Raw genomic sequence first — 16,870 nt, forward strand, 5'->3', positions numbered from 1 at the left:
CTGAAACGTATGTAGGCCTGTATCATATTCTGTCATAATAATAATAATACACTTTATTCATCCACATGTACCTGTGTTCCAGGCTGTAGACTGGTGGAGCCTTGGAGTATTAATGTATGAACTTTTGACGGGTGGATCACCATTCACTGTCGATGGAGACCAGAACTCTCATACAGATATCGCCAAGTAAGTATCCCACTCAGATCTATCTCCTAACATGTGGACCCCTGAAATAATGAATGCTGCATCAGCAATGGCTATTAGGGATGCTAATAAACTGAACTCGATTTCACGATACGCTGGAAAACAAAACAATCTTTCACTTGTCTTCTTTACCAAGTGAGGTGTGTGTGTGTGTGTGTGTAATCAGTTTGGTCTGATCAAACAAATACACACATTTCCAAGTTCTCCCAAAAAAAGAGAACAAAACTGTATAGAACGGTAGCTGTGTTCTCATTTTCTCTCTTTCTGGATTGTCTCAACCACTTGGAAATACTGTAAGTTCTTTCATTCATTCTTTCATGTGTTTCCTCTGGAATTAAATACTCATCCTGTTGATGTACTGTATGTCAGTGAGGGGTATTCAAATCCGTGCTGCTGGTTTTCTGCTTTACATGGTGTCCCAGGTCTAAATCAGTCCCTGATTCCAGGGGAAGAAGGAAAATCAGCAGTGGAACTGCCTTGAAAGGTCCAGATTTGAATTGGCTTGATATATGCATTATTATAATATAAATCTTGTCCAACCTGGACTTCTGTCACCTCTCAGGAGGATCTCGAAGAAGGACCCTCCGTTCCCCAAAGACATGAGCCCTCTGGCCAAAGACCTCATCCAGCGCCTCCTCATCAAAGACCCAAAGAAGAGACTGGGCTCTGGGCCTGACGGAGCTGACAACGTTAAGAAACATCCATTCTACCAGGTACCAGAGCCATTTCCTTAGCCTGATCTCAGATCTGTTTGTGCTGCATAGCCAACTCCTATGGACATTGTCATTGCTAAGGACCATATGAGTTAGCTATACAGCACAAACAGATCAGGGACAGAGCTAGTATCTCCTCTAACACATTGAGAACATCTTGTCCAGATACAATGTAGGTCGATTGGTACATACCATACAGTATATTTGCCTTTGTTGATAAAATGGTGCTTGAAGGAGAAATGGTTTCTGATTTTATAGCGTTCTGTTGGGTTTCGTCTTCTCTCCTTTTAGAAGATAAACTGGGAGGACCTGGCAGCTAAGCGGGTGCTCGCCCCGTTTAAGCCGGTGATCAGGGATGAGCTGGATGTCAGCAACTTTGCGGAGGAGTTCACCGAAATGGACCCCACCTACTCCCCTGCAGCGATGCCTCAGAACTGTGACCGCGTCTTTCAGGTGGGACAGAAGTGTCCTCAATAGCTCGTTTAAGGTCAATACCAGCCTGTCTGTGTGCACATTGGTATTCAAATTGACTAAAGGGCTTTTCATTCAAAGCATAATTGTAGCCATACGCAGTCTGGATAGGCCTAACAGATGTGAATGACTATTTATGCTATAGCTTTGAACCATAATGTGGCTTTCACACCCTATTCATAAAGCGCTTCACACAGAGCATGAGTGCTGATCTAGGATCAGTTTTTCTTTTTGGATCATAATTATAGGACAGAGGGACCGGATCGTAGATCTGCACTCCTACACTTAGACGCTTTATGAATACAGCTGTATGCCAGCTTATGGTCGTGTGTCTGATTGATGTAGTCTATTGCGTGAGATCTCAGCTGTGATTGCCATGCCTTCTGGCTCCTCGAGCCTGGCTGATCAATAGGCCCATTAAAAGGGGCTTCTCTCTCTTTTCTCTGCTGGTATAAAAGGTTATGGTTCCAGAGAATCACCATGTCTGCCTCAATTACGCCTTAAACCTCTGATTGCCAACTTTATCTTGGCTTGTCTTGTTTTATTTCCCCACTTTCACAAATACTGGAATTTGTAGGCTAGTCTTTATAATTTACAGCCATGCCTTAGTGTTAGATAGAGCTAGTGGCTGAGATCACAACGTTTAACTCTGGGGTCTGCTCTCCCACTCGCCTTACAAAACAAAATTAAATTGCGTTATAAACTGGGTGGTTCGAACCCTAAATGCTGATTGGCTGACAGCCGTGGTATATTAATTATAGCCCCGACGAGATGTAATTTCACAGCAGAGCAATCAGATATTGAAGCCTGGCAATTTGGGCATTCTCATGCTTCCATCCCCATTCATCCATCCATCAATCCTTCCGTCCATGTGTGTGTGTGTGTGTGTGCGTGCGTGCATATAAGCGTGTAAACCCTGGGCCCTGCACAGCTGGAGCCAGGCAGCACATCCCAATCCCATCAGAGATGACAGTTCTAACAATGAGCACAGATGGACAACCAATGAATGGCAGCCATTGTCACGCTCACTCCAGTTTTTACAGTATTGACAGGTTATAATTAGTTCTTGACTGAGCTGTAATGGGATGTCCTGGTTATACAAAAAACTAAGTCTCTGGTAGGCACTATACTGTGAAGGGTATACCAGTCTCTGGTAGGCACTATACTGTGAAGGGTATACCAGTCTCTGGTAGGCACTATACTGTGAAGGGTATACCAGTCTCTGGTAGGCACTATACTGTGAAGGGTATACCAGTCTCTGGTAGGCACTATACTGTGAAGGGTATACCAGTCTCTGGTAGGCACTATACTGTGAAGGGTATACCAGTCTCTGGTAGGCACTATACTGTGAAGGGTATACCAGTCTCTGGTAGGCACTATACTGTGAAGGGTATACCAGTCTCTGGTAGGCACTATACTGTGAAGGGTATACCAGTCTCTGGTAGGCACTATACTGTGAAGGGTATACCAGTCTCTGGTAGGCACTATACTGTGAAGGGTATACCAGTCTCTGGTAGGCACTATACTGTGAAGGGTATACCAGTCTCTGGTAGGCACTATACTGTGAAGGGTATTCCAGTCTCTGGTAGGCACTATACTGTGAAGGGTATTCCAGTCTCTGGTAGGCACTATACTGTGAAGGGTATACCAGTCTCTGGTAGGCACTATACTGTGAAGGGTATACCAGTCTCTGGTAGGCACTATACTGTGAAGGGTATACCAGTCTCTGGTAGGCACTATACTGTGAAGGGTATACCAGTCTCTGGTAGGCACTATACTGTGAAGGGTATACCAGTCTCTGGTAGGCACTATACTGTGAAGGGTATACCAGTCTCTGGTAGGCACTATACTGTGAAGGGTATACGTCAACTCGTTCATGGCCCCCTCCTGCCTCATCTCTCTCTGTGTCTCCTGGTTACAGGGTTACTCGTTCATGGCCCCCTCCATCTTCATCTCTCTCTGTGTCTCCTGGTTACAGGGTTACTCGTTCATGGCCCCCTCCTGCTTCATCTCTCTCTCTGTCTCCTGGTTACAGGGTTACTCGTTCATGGCCCCCTCCATCTTGTTCAAGAGAAATGCTGTGATGGATGACACGCTGCAGCTGTGTGGAGGATCAAGATCACAGAGACCAGGGTCTGCTGCTGTGGCCCGCAGCGCTATGATTAAGGTACAACACACACACACACACAGCTGGGTGGGGGTTCAGGATTGCTGTGGCCTGCAACACCATGATTAAGGTACAACACACACACGCACACAGCTGGGTGGGGGTTCAGAATTGCTGTGGCCTGCAACACCATGATTAAGGTACAACACACACACACACACAGCTGGGTGGGGGTTCAGAATTGCTGTGGCCTGCAACACCATGATTAAGGTACAACACACACACACACACAGCTGGGTGGGGGTTCAGAATTGCTGTGGCCTGCAACACCATGATGAAGGTACAACACACACACACACACACAGCTGGGTGGGGGTTCAGGATTGCTGTGGCCTGCAACACCATGATGAAGGTACAACACACACACACACAGCTGGGTGGGGGTTCAGGATTGCTGTGGCCTGCAACACCATGATGAAGGTACAACACACACACACACAGCTGGGTGAGGGTTCAGGATTGCTGTGGCCTGCAACACCATGATGAAGGTACAACACACACACACCCAGCTGGGTGGGGGTTCAGGATTGCTGTGGCCTGCAACACCATGATTAAGGTACAACACACACACACCCAGCTGGGTGGGGGTTCAGGATTGCTGTGGCCTGCAACACCATGATGAAGGTACAACACACACACACACAGCTGGGTGGGGGTTCAGGATTGCTGTGGCCTGCAACACCATGATTAAGGTACAACACACACACACCCAGCTGGGTGGGGGTTCAGGATTGCTGTGGCCTGCAACACCATGATGAAGGTACAACACACACACACACAGCTGGGTGGGGGTTCAGGATTGCTGTGGCCTGCAACACCATGATGAAGGTACAACACACACACACACAGCTGGGTGGGGGTTCAGGATTGCTGTGGACTGCAACACCATGATGAAGGTACAACACACACACACACAGCTGGGTGGGGGTTCAGGATTGCTGTGGCCTGCAATACCATGAAGGTACAACACACACACACACAGCTGGGTGGGGGTTCAGGATTGCTGTGGCCTGCAACACCATGATGAAGGTACAACACACACACAGCTGGGTGGGGGTTCAGGATTGCTGTGGCCTGCAACACCATGATGAAGGTACAGCACCGTTACTGTGTGTGTGTACAGTACAGTTAGATGGATAGGGTTATCTCTTCCCTCCACACACACACACACTTAGGCTAGGCAGCATTAACTAAGTTTTTTCTTTGGGGGGGTGGTGTTGTCATCTCCTCTGCTCTCTCATCCTTGCTTCATTAAGCTCTATAATGAGTCTTGATGTGTGTGGCTGTGTACTGTGGTGTGTCTAATATAACATATATATAACATATAGTTACAGCATTTGATCACATTGAAAACAGGATTGTTACTCAGTTGCTTGGTCTGAGGCGTGATGAGGTATAGACAAACTTTGTAATAAGATGGCTTTGATTTGACCTAAACAATGATTTCCCTTCCTTTAGGACTCTCTGTTTTATATGAACTATGAGATGGACTTGAAGAACAATGCCCTTGGTGAAGGAAGCTTCTCTATCTGTAGGCAGTGCACCCACAAGAAGACTGGACAGATGTACGCTGTGAAGATCGTCAGTAAGAGGTACTGTTACCATAGTCCTGCCTGATCCCAGATCAGTTGGTGCTGAATGGTCTGCTTATACAGTATGATCATTGTCAAGCCAAACTGACACGTACCAGGCCCAGACCAGTGTGGTCCTCTGGACGTCTGTGTGGTCCTCTCCGTGTGGTCCTCTGGAGGTCCGTGTGGTCCTCTGGACGTCCGTGTGGTCCTCTGGAGGTCCGTGTGGTCCTCTGGACGTCCGTGTGGTCCTCTGGAGGTTGGTAGAGCCTATTGGTAGAGCCTATTGGTAGAGCCTATTGGTAGAGCCTATTGGTAGAGCCTATTGGTAGAGCCTATTGGTAGAGCATGGCTCTTTAGTGGGTTTCATTGGCCAGTCCACCCAGACATAAAACGTGTGTGTATATATTTATATATCAATTCCAGGCCAGCAGACTATTACAGGAGACTGCTCTGTGATTATAACACCTCTTGTCTGACAGGAAAATGCTGTAGTGGTGAAACTGACCTTACTGTTCAGGGAGGACATTCTTATTTTTTATTTTATATATACAGTACCAGTCAAAAGTTTAGACACACCTACTCATTCAAGAGCTTTTCTTTATTTTTACTATTTTCTACATTGCAGAATAATAGTGAAGTCATCAAAACTATGAAATAACACATATGGAATCATGTAGTAACCAAAAATAGTTAAACAAATGTAAATATATTTTAGATTCTTTAAAGTAGCCACCCTTTGCCTTGATGACAGCTTTGCACAGTCTTGGAATTCTCTCAACCAGCTTCATGAGGAATGCTTTTCCACCAGTCTTGAAGGAGTTCCCACATATACTGAGCACTTGTTAGCTGCTTTCCCTTCACTCTGCAGTCCAACTCATCCCAAACCATCTCAATTGGGTTGAGGTTGGGTGATTGTGGAGGTCAGGTCATCTGATGCAGCGCTCCATCACTCTCCTTGGTCAAATAGCCCTTACACAGCCTGGAGTTATGTTTTGGGTCATTGTCCTGTTGAATAACAAATGATAGTCCCACTAAGCACAAACCAGATGGGATTGCATATCGCTGCAGGATGCTGTGGTAGCCATGCTGGTTAAGTGTGCCTTGAATTCTAAATAAATCACAGTGTCACCAGCAAAGCACCATCACACCACCACCTCTATGCTTCACGGTGGGAACCACACATGCAGAGATCATCCGTTCACCTACTCTGCATCTTACAAAGACACGGCGGTTGGAACCAAAAATGTCAAATTTGGACAGATTTCCACTGGTCTGATGTCCATTGGTCGTGTTTCTTGGCCCAAGCAAGTCTCTTCCTCTTATTGGTGTCCATTAGTAGTGGTTTCTTTGCAGCAATTCGACCATGAAGGCCTGATTTACTCAGTCTGAGTAAATGTTGAGATGTGTCTTACTTGAACTCTGTGAAGTATTTATTTGGGCTGCAATTTCTGAGGCTGGTAACTCGAATGAACTTATCATCTGCAGCAGAGGTAACTCTGGGTCTTCCTTTCCTGTGGCGGTCCTCATGAGAGCCAGTTTTATTTTGACGCTTGATGTTTTCCATATTGACTGATCTTGATTTTTTAAAAGTAATGATGGACTGTCGTTTCTCTTTGCTTATTTGAGCTGTTCTTGCCATAATATGGACTTGGTCTTTTACCAAATAGGGCTATCTTCTGTATACCACCCCTACCTTGTCACAACACAACTGATTGGCTCAAATGCATTAAGAAGGAAAGAAATTCCACAAATTAACTTTTAATAAGGCACACCTGTTAATTTAAATGCATTCCAGGTGACTACCTCATGAAGCTGGTTGAGAGTATTCCGAGAGTGTGCAAAGCTATTATTAAGGCTACTTTGAAGAACCTCAAATATAACACTTTTTTGGGTTACTACATGAAAACATATGTGCTATTTTATAGTTTTGATGTCTTCACTACTATTCCACAGTATAGAAAATAGTAAAAATCAAGAAAAACCCTTGAATGAGTAGCTGTGTCCAAACTTTTGACTGGTACTGTATATACATAATGTGTTTTACTCCCTTTTCGTCATAACTAATTAGGATCTTGTCTCATCGCTGCATCTCCCCAACGGGCTCCAAAACATGACCCGCCAGACCGCACTCCTTAACACCCGCCCGCTTAACCTGGAAGCCAGCCTGCACCAATGTGTCAGAGGAAACACCGTTCAACTGACGACCGACGTCAGCCTGTAGACCCCCAGCCCAGCACAAGGAGCCGCTAGAGCATGATGAGGCCAAGTAAAGATGCTGTGCGATGCTGTGCTTTAGACCACAGCGCCACTTGGGAGACTGATGACACTCTCTGTCACCATGTGTCCTGTCTCTCCCCTCTAGGATAAAGGCTCCTTTCTGTTCAGGGATGACTCTGTGTCCTGTCTCCCCCCTCTAGGATGAAGGCTCCTTTCTGTTCAGGGATGACTCTGTGTCCTGTCTCTCCCCTCTAGGATGAAGGCTCCTTTCTGTTCAGGGATGACTCTGTGTCCTGTCTCTCCCCTCTAGGATGAAGGCTCCTTTCTGTTCAGGAATGACTCTGTGTCCTGTCTCTCCCCTCTAGGATGAAGGCTCCTTTCTGTTCAGGGATGACTGTGTCCTGTCTCTCCCCTCTAGGATGAAGGCTCCTTTCTGTTCAGGGATGACTCTGTGTCCTGTCTCTCCCCTCTAGGATGGAGGCTCAGACACAGAAAGAGATCACAGCTCTGAAGCTCTGCGACGGCCACCCCAACATCATCAAGACTCACGAGATTTACCATGACCAGGTAAGGATTTTTCACCTCAATATTTATTGGATTCAGCTGAAGTAAGCAAAGCAACCACATTTTAATTTCACTTTTATTTATACAGGTTCTTCTCATTGTGCTAAAATCTATTTTACAAGAGAGACCTGGTATCCCAAGCATTGCCAGTAAAAGCCCATCTTCAGAAATAGTCGCTATCTGACGGAGCCAGTGATGGAGACAAGACTAACGTCAGACAGGCAGCCTAATTAAGTCACTGATAGAACAGAGCAGAATAATGTGGAAACTAGATTCCTCTGGGACATTCTCCCTATGTTTTCTCCTCCTGGGACATTCTCCCTCTGTTCTCTCCTCCTGGGACATTCTCTCTCTGTTCTCTCCTCCTGGGACATTCTCCCTCTGTTCTCTCCTCCTGGGACATTCTCCCTCTTTCCTCTCCTTCTGGAACATTCTCCCTCTGTTCTCTCCTCCTGGGACATTCTCCCTCTGTCCTCTCCTTCTGGGACATTCTCCTTCTGTTCTCTCCTCCTGGGACATTCTCCATCTGTTCTCTCCTTCCGGGACATTCTCCCTCTGTTCTCTCCTTCCGGGACATTCTCCCTCTGTTCTCTCCTTCCCATTGTCCTATAATAAAGACGATACTATCCCCCTCATAGTTCAGGTTGTATTTGTCTCAGTACAGTACAGCTCCTGAACAATATATAGGTACATCCACTATAGGTATAGATTCATCAAACCCACATGGAACATATTTCTGTATGTGGGCCTTGAGTTTAGTGAACAAAAAAAAACTACTTGCTCCAAATTGGGTCAAACAAGTGTGTGTGTGTTCATGTCTCTGTGTGTGTGGTTGATATTTCTGGGGTTCATTAGCTGGGGCACTTCAGGCCTAGGAGCACCACTAGCTCTGATGAGCTCTGCTGGATTGTTACTGTACTGGTACCTCAGAGAGGGTTTGCGACTCAAATGGCACCCTATTCCCTTTATAGTGCACTACTTTAGACCAGAGCCCTATGGGCCCTGTGCAAAAGAAGTACACTATAAAAGGGAATCTGGTGCCATTTGGGATGCAGGCAGAGTGAGGGCTTTGACCTAGATCAAAGCAAAGCCCCCTCGCTGCGCCTTTCAACCCCCCCCTCTCCCAATCTGCCTCCCGATTTTCCACCCTGCACTTCACCCACCCGCCCGCTCCCCACCCCCCCTCCGCTCCCCACCCCCCTTCCCCGCTCCCCACCCCCCCCCCTCCGCTCCCCACCCCCCGTTCCCGCTCCCCACCCCTCTGTTCCTCATCTCTCAGTCACTGTAAGAGCTGGATTGTTGTTAGGAATATGTAAATGTGGATTCAGGGTTTCTACTGTTAGAATTTCCGAAACTATTTAATCTATTGTATAACTATATCCTTGGCTCAGAGCACTCCGAGCTGGACGGATCATATTAACTCAGTAAAGCATATGATTTCATTACAAATCTAATATAATTACAAAATAATTACAAAATCTATAGGAATATTTCCATGCATATATTAACTATTAATACATAGTAAACATGACTCATTATATTGTACTGTACACTGTAATGCTTCTCTCTGGAGACACTAGGAGTAACTCTGTCCATCTTTCTGTCTCTCTCTAGCTGCATACGTACCTGGTGTTGGAGCTGCTGCGTGGTGGAGAGCTGCTGGAGAGGATCCGGAGGAAGCAGCACTTCAGTGAGACTGAGGCCAGCCGCATCATGAGGAGACTGGTGTCAGCCGTCAGCCACATGCACGATGTAGGAGTGGTACACAGAGACCTCAAACCAGAGGTACTATTGAAGCTGTGTGTGTGTGTGTGTGTGTGTGTGTGTGATCAATACATAAAATTGCAGTACCAAATACTTGGGCAAGTGAATCTGAAACTGACATCTCAGAAGTGTTGCTTCTCATCCTTCCCCGTCACAAGGCTAGAAAATGCCACCTATGTGCCATTACTAAATGGCAGTGATACATTTAGACAGAGTAGAAATAACACAAACATGTTTCTCTTGCAACCCATTTTTCAGAACCTGCTGTTCACAGATGAGAGTGAGAACGCTGAGATAAAGATCATAGACTTTGGGTTCGCCCGGCTGAAGCCTCCAGACAACCAGCTGCTGAAGACCCCGTGTTTCACCCTGGCCTACGCCGCGCCGGAGATCCTCAAATACGACGGCTACGACGAGTCATGTGACCTCTGGAGCCTGGGGGTCATCCTGGTGAGTGGAGGTCCGAGGGGGTACAGAGGAGTGAATACATACAGTGGGGAGAACAAGTATTTGATACACTGCCGATTTTGCAGGTTTTCCTACTTACAAAGCATGTAGAGGTCTGTAATTTTAATCATAGGTACACTTCAACTGTGAGGGACCCATTCTAAAACAAAAATCCAGAAAATCACATTGTATGATTTTTAAGTAATTAATTTGCATTTTATTGGATGACATAAGTATTTGATACATCAGAAAAGCAGAACTTAATATTTGGTACAGAAACCTTTGTTTGCAATTACAGAGATCATACGTTTCCTGTAGTTCTTGACCAGGTTTGCACACACTGCAGCAGGGATTTTGGCCCACTCCTCCATACAGACCTTCTCCAGATCCTTCAGGTTTCGGGGCTGTCGCTGGGCAATACGGACTTTCAGCTCCCTCCAAAGATTTTCTATTGGGTTCAGGTCTGGAGACTGGCTAGGCCACTCCATGACCTTGAGATGCTTCTTACGGAGCCACTCCTTAGTTGCACTGGCTGTGTGTTTCAGGTCGTTGCTGGAAGACCCAGCCACGACCCATCTTCAATGCTCTTACTGAGGGAAGGAGGCTATTGGCCAAGATCTCGAGATACATGGCCCCATCCATCCTCCCCTCAATATCGGCGCAGTCTCCGGGCCCCTTTGCAGAAAAACATCTCCAAAGAATGATGTTTCCACCTCCATGCTTCACGGTTGGGATGGTGTTCTTGGTGTTGTACTCATCCTTCTTCTTCCTCCAAACACGGCGAGTGGAGTTTAGACCAAAAAGCTCTATTTTTGTCTCATCAGACCAAATATCCTTCTCCCATTCCTCCTCTGTATCATCCAGATGGTCATTGGCAAACTTCAGACGGGCCTGGACATGCGCTGGCTTGAGCAGGGGGGCCTTGCGTGCGCTGCAGGATTTTAATCCATGACAGCGTAGTGTGTTACTAATATTTTTCTTTGAGACTGTGGTCCCAGCTCTCTTCAGGTCATTGACCAGGTCCTGCCGTGTAGTCCTGGGCTGATCCCTCTCCTTCCTCATGATCATTGATGCCCCACGTGGTGAGATCTTGCATGGAGCCCCAGACCGAGGGTGATTGACCGTCATCTTGAACTTCTTCAATTTTCTTATAATTGCGCCAACAGTTGTTCCCTTCTCACCAAGCTGCTTGCCTATTGTCATGTAGCCCACCCCAGCCTTGTGCAGGTCTACAATTGAACCATGATGTCCTTACACGGCTCTCTGTTCTGCTCTACTCTGTTCTGCTCTATGTTCTGCTCTACTCTGTTCTGCTCTATTATGTTCTGCTCTACTCTGTTCTGCTCTACTCTGTTCTGCTCTACTCTGTTCTGCTCTACTCTGTTCTGTTCTGCTGTGCTCTACTCTGTTCTGTTCTGCTGTGCTCTGCTGTGCTCTGTTCTGCTGTGCTCTGTTCTGCTGTGCTCTGTTCTGCTCTATTATATTATGTTCTGCTCTACTCTGTTCTGCTCTATTATGTTCTGCTGTGCTCTACTCTGTTCTGCTCTACTCTGTTCTGCTGTGCTCTGTTCTGCTGTGCTCTGTTCTGCTCTATTATATTATGTTCTGCTCTACTCTGTTCTGCTCTTATGTTCTGCTCTATTCTGTTCTGCTCTACTCTGTTCTGCTCTACTCTGTTCTGCTCTATTATGTTCTGCTCTACTCTGTTCTGCTCTACTCTGTTCTGCTGTGCTCTACTCTGTTCTGCTCTACTCTGTTCTACTCTGCTCTACTCTGTTCTGCTCTACTCTGTTCTGCTGTGCTCTACTCTGTTCTGCTCTGCTCTACTCTGTTTTGCTGTGCTCTGTTCTGCTCTACTCTGTTCTGCTGTGCTCTGCTCTACTCTGTTTTGCTGTGCTCTGTTCTGTACTGAAACCCTTTAATATTCATCAGTAAATGAAGCACTACGAGCAGCACTCTGCACTCCAGCTGCAGGCCTACTCAGAGTGGAGTGGGTTAATGGCCTAGGCTACAGTCTGCCTTTTGGGAATCTTTTCGATGCTCATTTAAATTGTCGATTTTTATCATAACCCAAAACATGAGGTTTTCTTAATGTAAACAATGTGTAGCGTCTAAAGATGGATAAATCATCTCTGGGATGTCATGGACTGTCCGTCGTTACATTTAAAGTGCTGTCTATGAATTTGAGACGGGTTTCATTTCTCTAGCCCCATCCCTCAGCAGATGTTGTTTTTATTAATCAGACTGAGCTTGAGGAAGAGAGGGGGAGGGAGGAAGAGCGATTTCTCCGCTTGGCCTCGAGTGTGCAGCCTCTCTCTCTCTTTTCTCTTCTCTATTTGCGTCGCCCCCTGGGGGTACAGTATAGTAGTGTGCTGGCTGGGCTGAATGTGTGTACAGAGCCGTGATGTGATGCTTCCTGACAGGCCAGGCTCTGTACGGCAGAGTACCCTGGAAGCATAGTGAGCCGAGGAGCGGACACGCACACATGTCACAGAGCCACAGAGACAAACAGGCAATGGAAAAATGTTGTTTGCTTAATGAGGAATTAGAAACCAGGCCAACCTCAATCAGGCTTAGATCAGGTGAGAGTACACCTGGTACATTATTTACTAAGCTAACGGTTTAAAGATGTGTACACATGCATGGAGAAAATGCATACCATAGTATACACAATATCAACATATAGGCTACATGTAGGATTACGGAACATAATATTTATTGTTATATTGGATCATATATTTATTATTATTATATTTCAGTACACCATGCTGTCGGGTCAGGTGCCTTTCCAGTGTCAGGGGAAGAGTCTGGCCCGCACCAGTGCTGAAGAGATCATGAAGAAGATTAAACAGGGAGACTTCTCTTTCGAGGGAGAGGCTTGGCGGAGTGTCTCACAGCAGGCCAAAGACCTCATACAAGGTGAGCCTGGGAAATGGAACATCAGGGGCAGGGTTGGGGTCAATTCGAATTGAAGTTGGTCAATTTAGGAACTAACTGAAATTCCAATTCAATAATTGAGAAATTGAAAAGGAGAAGCTATTTATTAAAGGAGAAGCTATTTATTAAAGGAGAAGCTATTTATTAAAGGAGAAGCTATTTATTAAAGTGGAAGCTACTGATAGGTCTCAATGCAAAGTTACTCCTCGCTTCTCTATTTATCGAGTTATTACTTAAAAGCGATCAAAATGAAGAAGAATGATGAAGTCATGTCAGAGAATGAGGTGATTTAATATGGAGGCAAGCCAGCCTGTTCCCTATAAAGTAAACAACAGAAATAACTTCAAATGTATAACTTCAGCCTTAACCAAATTGTTTGCATGACTACTGATTTCAATTACAATTTCAGCCAACTTACAAGGAAATACTTTGAAGTTATTTTTACAAATTAACTTTCAAGGTTTCTAGCCCTACTAGCCTGCAAATGTTAGCCCTACTAGCCTGCAAATGTTAGCCCTACTAGCCTGCAAATGTTAGCCCTACTAGCCTGCAAATGTTAGCCCTACTAGCCTGATAATGTTACATTAGCACTACATGAGACAACTAGTTGCTATCAACACCTAACTTACAGCTACATTAAAGTAAACCAAAGTTTTGGAAACGCATAACGCCATCTAACCAGTAATCAAATAATATTAGAGCAGTCTTACAGGTTGAAGGCTGGGGCCCATCCGATAAAAGCTTGCAGGCTGGATTAGCTACCAAAGCCAGGGGGAGGCGGGCGCTTCACCGGCCGATGGTGAAGGGAAAATCCCAAATAGATTGATTCCAGATGTCCGTCAGCTAGCGCGCTAGCACTAAGCCAAGGTGGAAAAAGTTACGTAATTCCCGTAGCCTACTTAAACAGAGAACATGCCGAAAAGTTGACAAAACAAAAAGGACAACAGACGAGGTACTACACAATTAGAGCAGGTATGATTTTCTCTTTCGTTTTAAGTCCACGGGAAGAAATGCTGTATGGCCGCACGTGCCCCATCTGCGTCTTGTTTACGTCACACTTCCTGTGATTGGTGGATTGTAGCCGCCAACACTTTGTCCAGAATGTAATTACATGCTAGCATGGTTAACTGCTAACGTTAGCCAGCTTCAGCAAGCTACCGAGTTAGCATACGAACTCGGTAGCACAGATCATCCATATGACATTGAGAAGTAGTGCATTGTGGGTAGTTTCAAAGATATCCAGAAATAAGTAAATAAATATCTAATAACCCAAAAACATAACTATGTTTGTACTTCTAGGTAACCAGATTGTGACAGCAAATAAATTACTAAGTCTTTGACCACACTGTGTTGTTATATTGGTGAGTAAAAAGTCACGCTTCCTACCCTTTCAATTCGAGTTGACCCTGATCAGGGCTTTTGATATGAACTTCAGGCATGCTTTGCTACAAGGTGAAGGTTGCACCTTGCTTCAATGGTTCAACTTACTGAATAACTAAAATAATTATTCTGCATGTCCGGCCAGTTAAACGTTTGTTTTTCGTGTTTCACCCCTAGTTTGGTAAAAGTTTTGAATGACAGCATTATTGATTGAGTTGATGTATTAGTTTTGATTTGGTGTTTTCTGGTAGGAGTTGTGGATCTTCTAGTGTGCAGGTGATGCTGCTCAGTGTTCACCACAGGTTCTGTCTGTCATGTTCACCACAGGTTCTGTCTGTCATGTTCACCACAGGTTCTGTCTGTCATGTTCACCACAGGTTCTGTCTGTCATGTTCACCACAGGTTCTGTCTGCTCCAAGGCTCTCCAACCCTGTTCCTGGAGAGCTACTGTCCTGTAGGTTTTCATTCTAACCCTGATCTAGCACACCTGATTGTTATAATTAACTGGTTGATAAGCCGAATCAGGTTAGTTAGAACTGGGGTTGAGGTGACTAATTGTGTTTCTAATCTACAACGTTTGTGTGGTACCTATAGAGCTCCTGACTGTGGACCCTGACAAGCGGATCAAGATGTGTGGTCTGAGGTACAACACCTGGCTCCAAGACGACAGCCAGCTCTCCTCCAACCCTCTGATGACACCTGACATCCTGGGTTCTTCCACCACCGTGTCTGTACACACCTACGTCAAGGCTACATTCAATGTGAGCTTTATTCATTCATTCAGGAGAGCGTGGCATGGTGAGAGGGAGGGCCAGGTTTGCATTAGAGGATGCTGCAGGAAGAGTTTGAGAAGATCAAATATCCCCTATTCAGTTGTTCTCATCAGCTCTTCCAAAGGGGATGGTGTGGGTGTGTAAAGATCCAAACATGTTTTTATTTCAGTATTTTTACTCTATTTTTAGTGAATGTTTATTGTGTTGTAGGTTACTGTTATTCATGTGAATGTGTTTGTTGTGCTCTGCTTCTCTAGGCGTTCAACAAGTGTACGCGGGAGGGTTTCCGTCTGCAGACGGTGGACAAGGCCCCGCTGGCCAAGAGGAGGAAGTTGAAGAAGACCAGCACCAGCACAGAGACCAGGAGCAGCTCCGGAGAGAGCACCCGCTCCTCCTCCTCCTCCTCCCAGTCCCACCCGGACACCCGCTCCTCCTCCTCCTCCTCCCAGTCACACCAGGACACCCGCTCATCCTTCTCCACCTCTTCCTCCTCCTCCTCCAGCTTGTCTCACCACAACACCCACTCCTCCTTTTCCTTCTCCCAGTCTCACCAGGACACCCTCTTCTCCTCCTCCTCCCTGTCCCACCAGGACACGCTCTTCTCCTCCTCCTCCCTGTCCCACCAGGACAACCTCTTCTCCTCCACCCTGTCCCACCAGGACACCCTCTTCTCCTCCACCCTGTCCCACCAGGACACCCACTCCTCCTCCACCCTGTCCCACCAGGACACCCACTCCTCCTCCACCCTGTCCCACCAGGACACCCACTCCTCCTCCACCCTGTCCCACCAGGACACCCACTCCTCCTCCACCCTGTCCCACCAGGACACCCACTCCTCCTCCACCCTGTCCCACCAGGACACCCACTCCTCCTCCACCCTGTCCCACCAGGAGAAGACTGGGGGAGACGGTATCGCCGACCCTCCACCCCAACCTTCCATCAGCTCCACCACCACCCCTGTCACCACACCCCTCTCCATGGGCTCAGACAACGACCCCGCCCCGGAACGCTCGCCGCCTCCAGCCTTCTACTTCTCAGACTGAGAGAGAGAGACTGAGAGAGAGAGACTGAGAGAGAGAGAGACTGAGAGAGAGAGAGACTGAGAGAGAGAGAGACTGAGAGAGAGAGAGACTGAGAGAGAGAGAGACTGAGAGAGAGAGAGACTGAGAGAGAGAGAGACTGAGAGAGAGAGAGACTGAGAGAGAGAGAGACTGAGAGAGAGAGACTGAGAGACTGAGAGAGAGACTGAGAGACTGAGAGAGAGAGAGAGAGACTGAGAGAGAGAGACTGAGAGAGAGAGACTGAGAGAGAGAGACTGAGAGAGAGAGACTGAGAGAGAGAGACTGAGAGGGAGAGACTGAGAGGGAGAGACTGAGATAGAGAGAGAGAGACTGAGAGACAGAGGGAGAGACTGAGACTGAGAGACAGAGGGAGAGACTGAGAGACTGAGACTGAGAGATAGAGAGCGAGAGGGAGACTGAGCGAGAGGGAGAAAGAGAGAGACTCAGATGGACAGCATGTAGATCTCTCTCTCTCCCTCCATGGCAGCTCCCAGTCAATTGTTCACAATCAGCCACATGCATGGACCACAAGTACCTACACGCCTCCAGGCTGAGCATGCAGCAGGAACAGGAACCACCTCTCAATCATCACTAGCAA

The 16,870-nt window shown here is 46.6% G+C and overlaps 1 protein-coding gene across 1 annotated transcript in view; it reads left to right on the plus strand.

Annotated features, from left to right (window-relative positions):
- The window catches only part of LOC109904598 (ribosomal protein S6 kinase alpha-5-like), a 47,798-nt gene extending 31,544 nt beyond the window's left edge, over positions 1-16,254 (plus strand). The window contains exons 7-17 of the mRNA XM_031787599.1: positions 83-186; positions 767-917; positions 1,209-1,370; positions 3,424-3,555; positions 5,014-5,147; positions 7,820-7,913; positions 9,525-9,695; positions 9,933-10,124; positions 12,881-13,040; positions 15,033-15,199; positions 15,469-16,254. Of these exons, the coding sequence (XP_031643459.1) occupies positions 83-186; positions 767-917; positions 1,209-1,370; positions 3,424-3,555; positions 5,014-5,147; positions 7,820-7,913; positions 9,525-9,695; positions 9,933-10,124; positions 12,881-13,040; positions 15,033-15,199; positions 15,469-16,254 (2,253 nt within the window). The remainder of the gene's footprint in view (positions 1-82; positions 187-766; positions 918-1,208; positions 1,371-3,423; positions 3,556-5,013; positions 5,148-7,819; positions 7,914-9,524; positions 9,696-9,932; positions 10,125-12,880; positions 13,041-15,032; positions 15,200-15,468) is intronic.
- The last annotated feature ends 616 nt before the right edge of the window (positions 16,255-16,870 follow it).

This window comes from Oncorhynchus kisutch, linkage group LG14, assembly GCF_002021735.2.
Source record: "Oncorhynchus kisutch isolate 150728-3 linkage group LG14, Okis_V2, whole genome shotgun sequence".
NCBI lineage: Eukaryota > Metazoa > Chordata > Actinopteri > Salmoniformes > Salmonidae > Oncorhynchus > Oncorhynchus kisutch.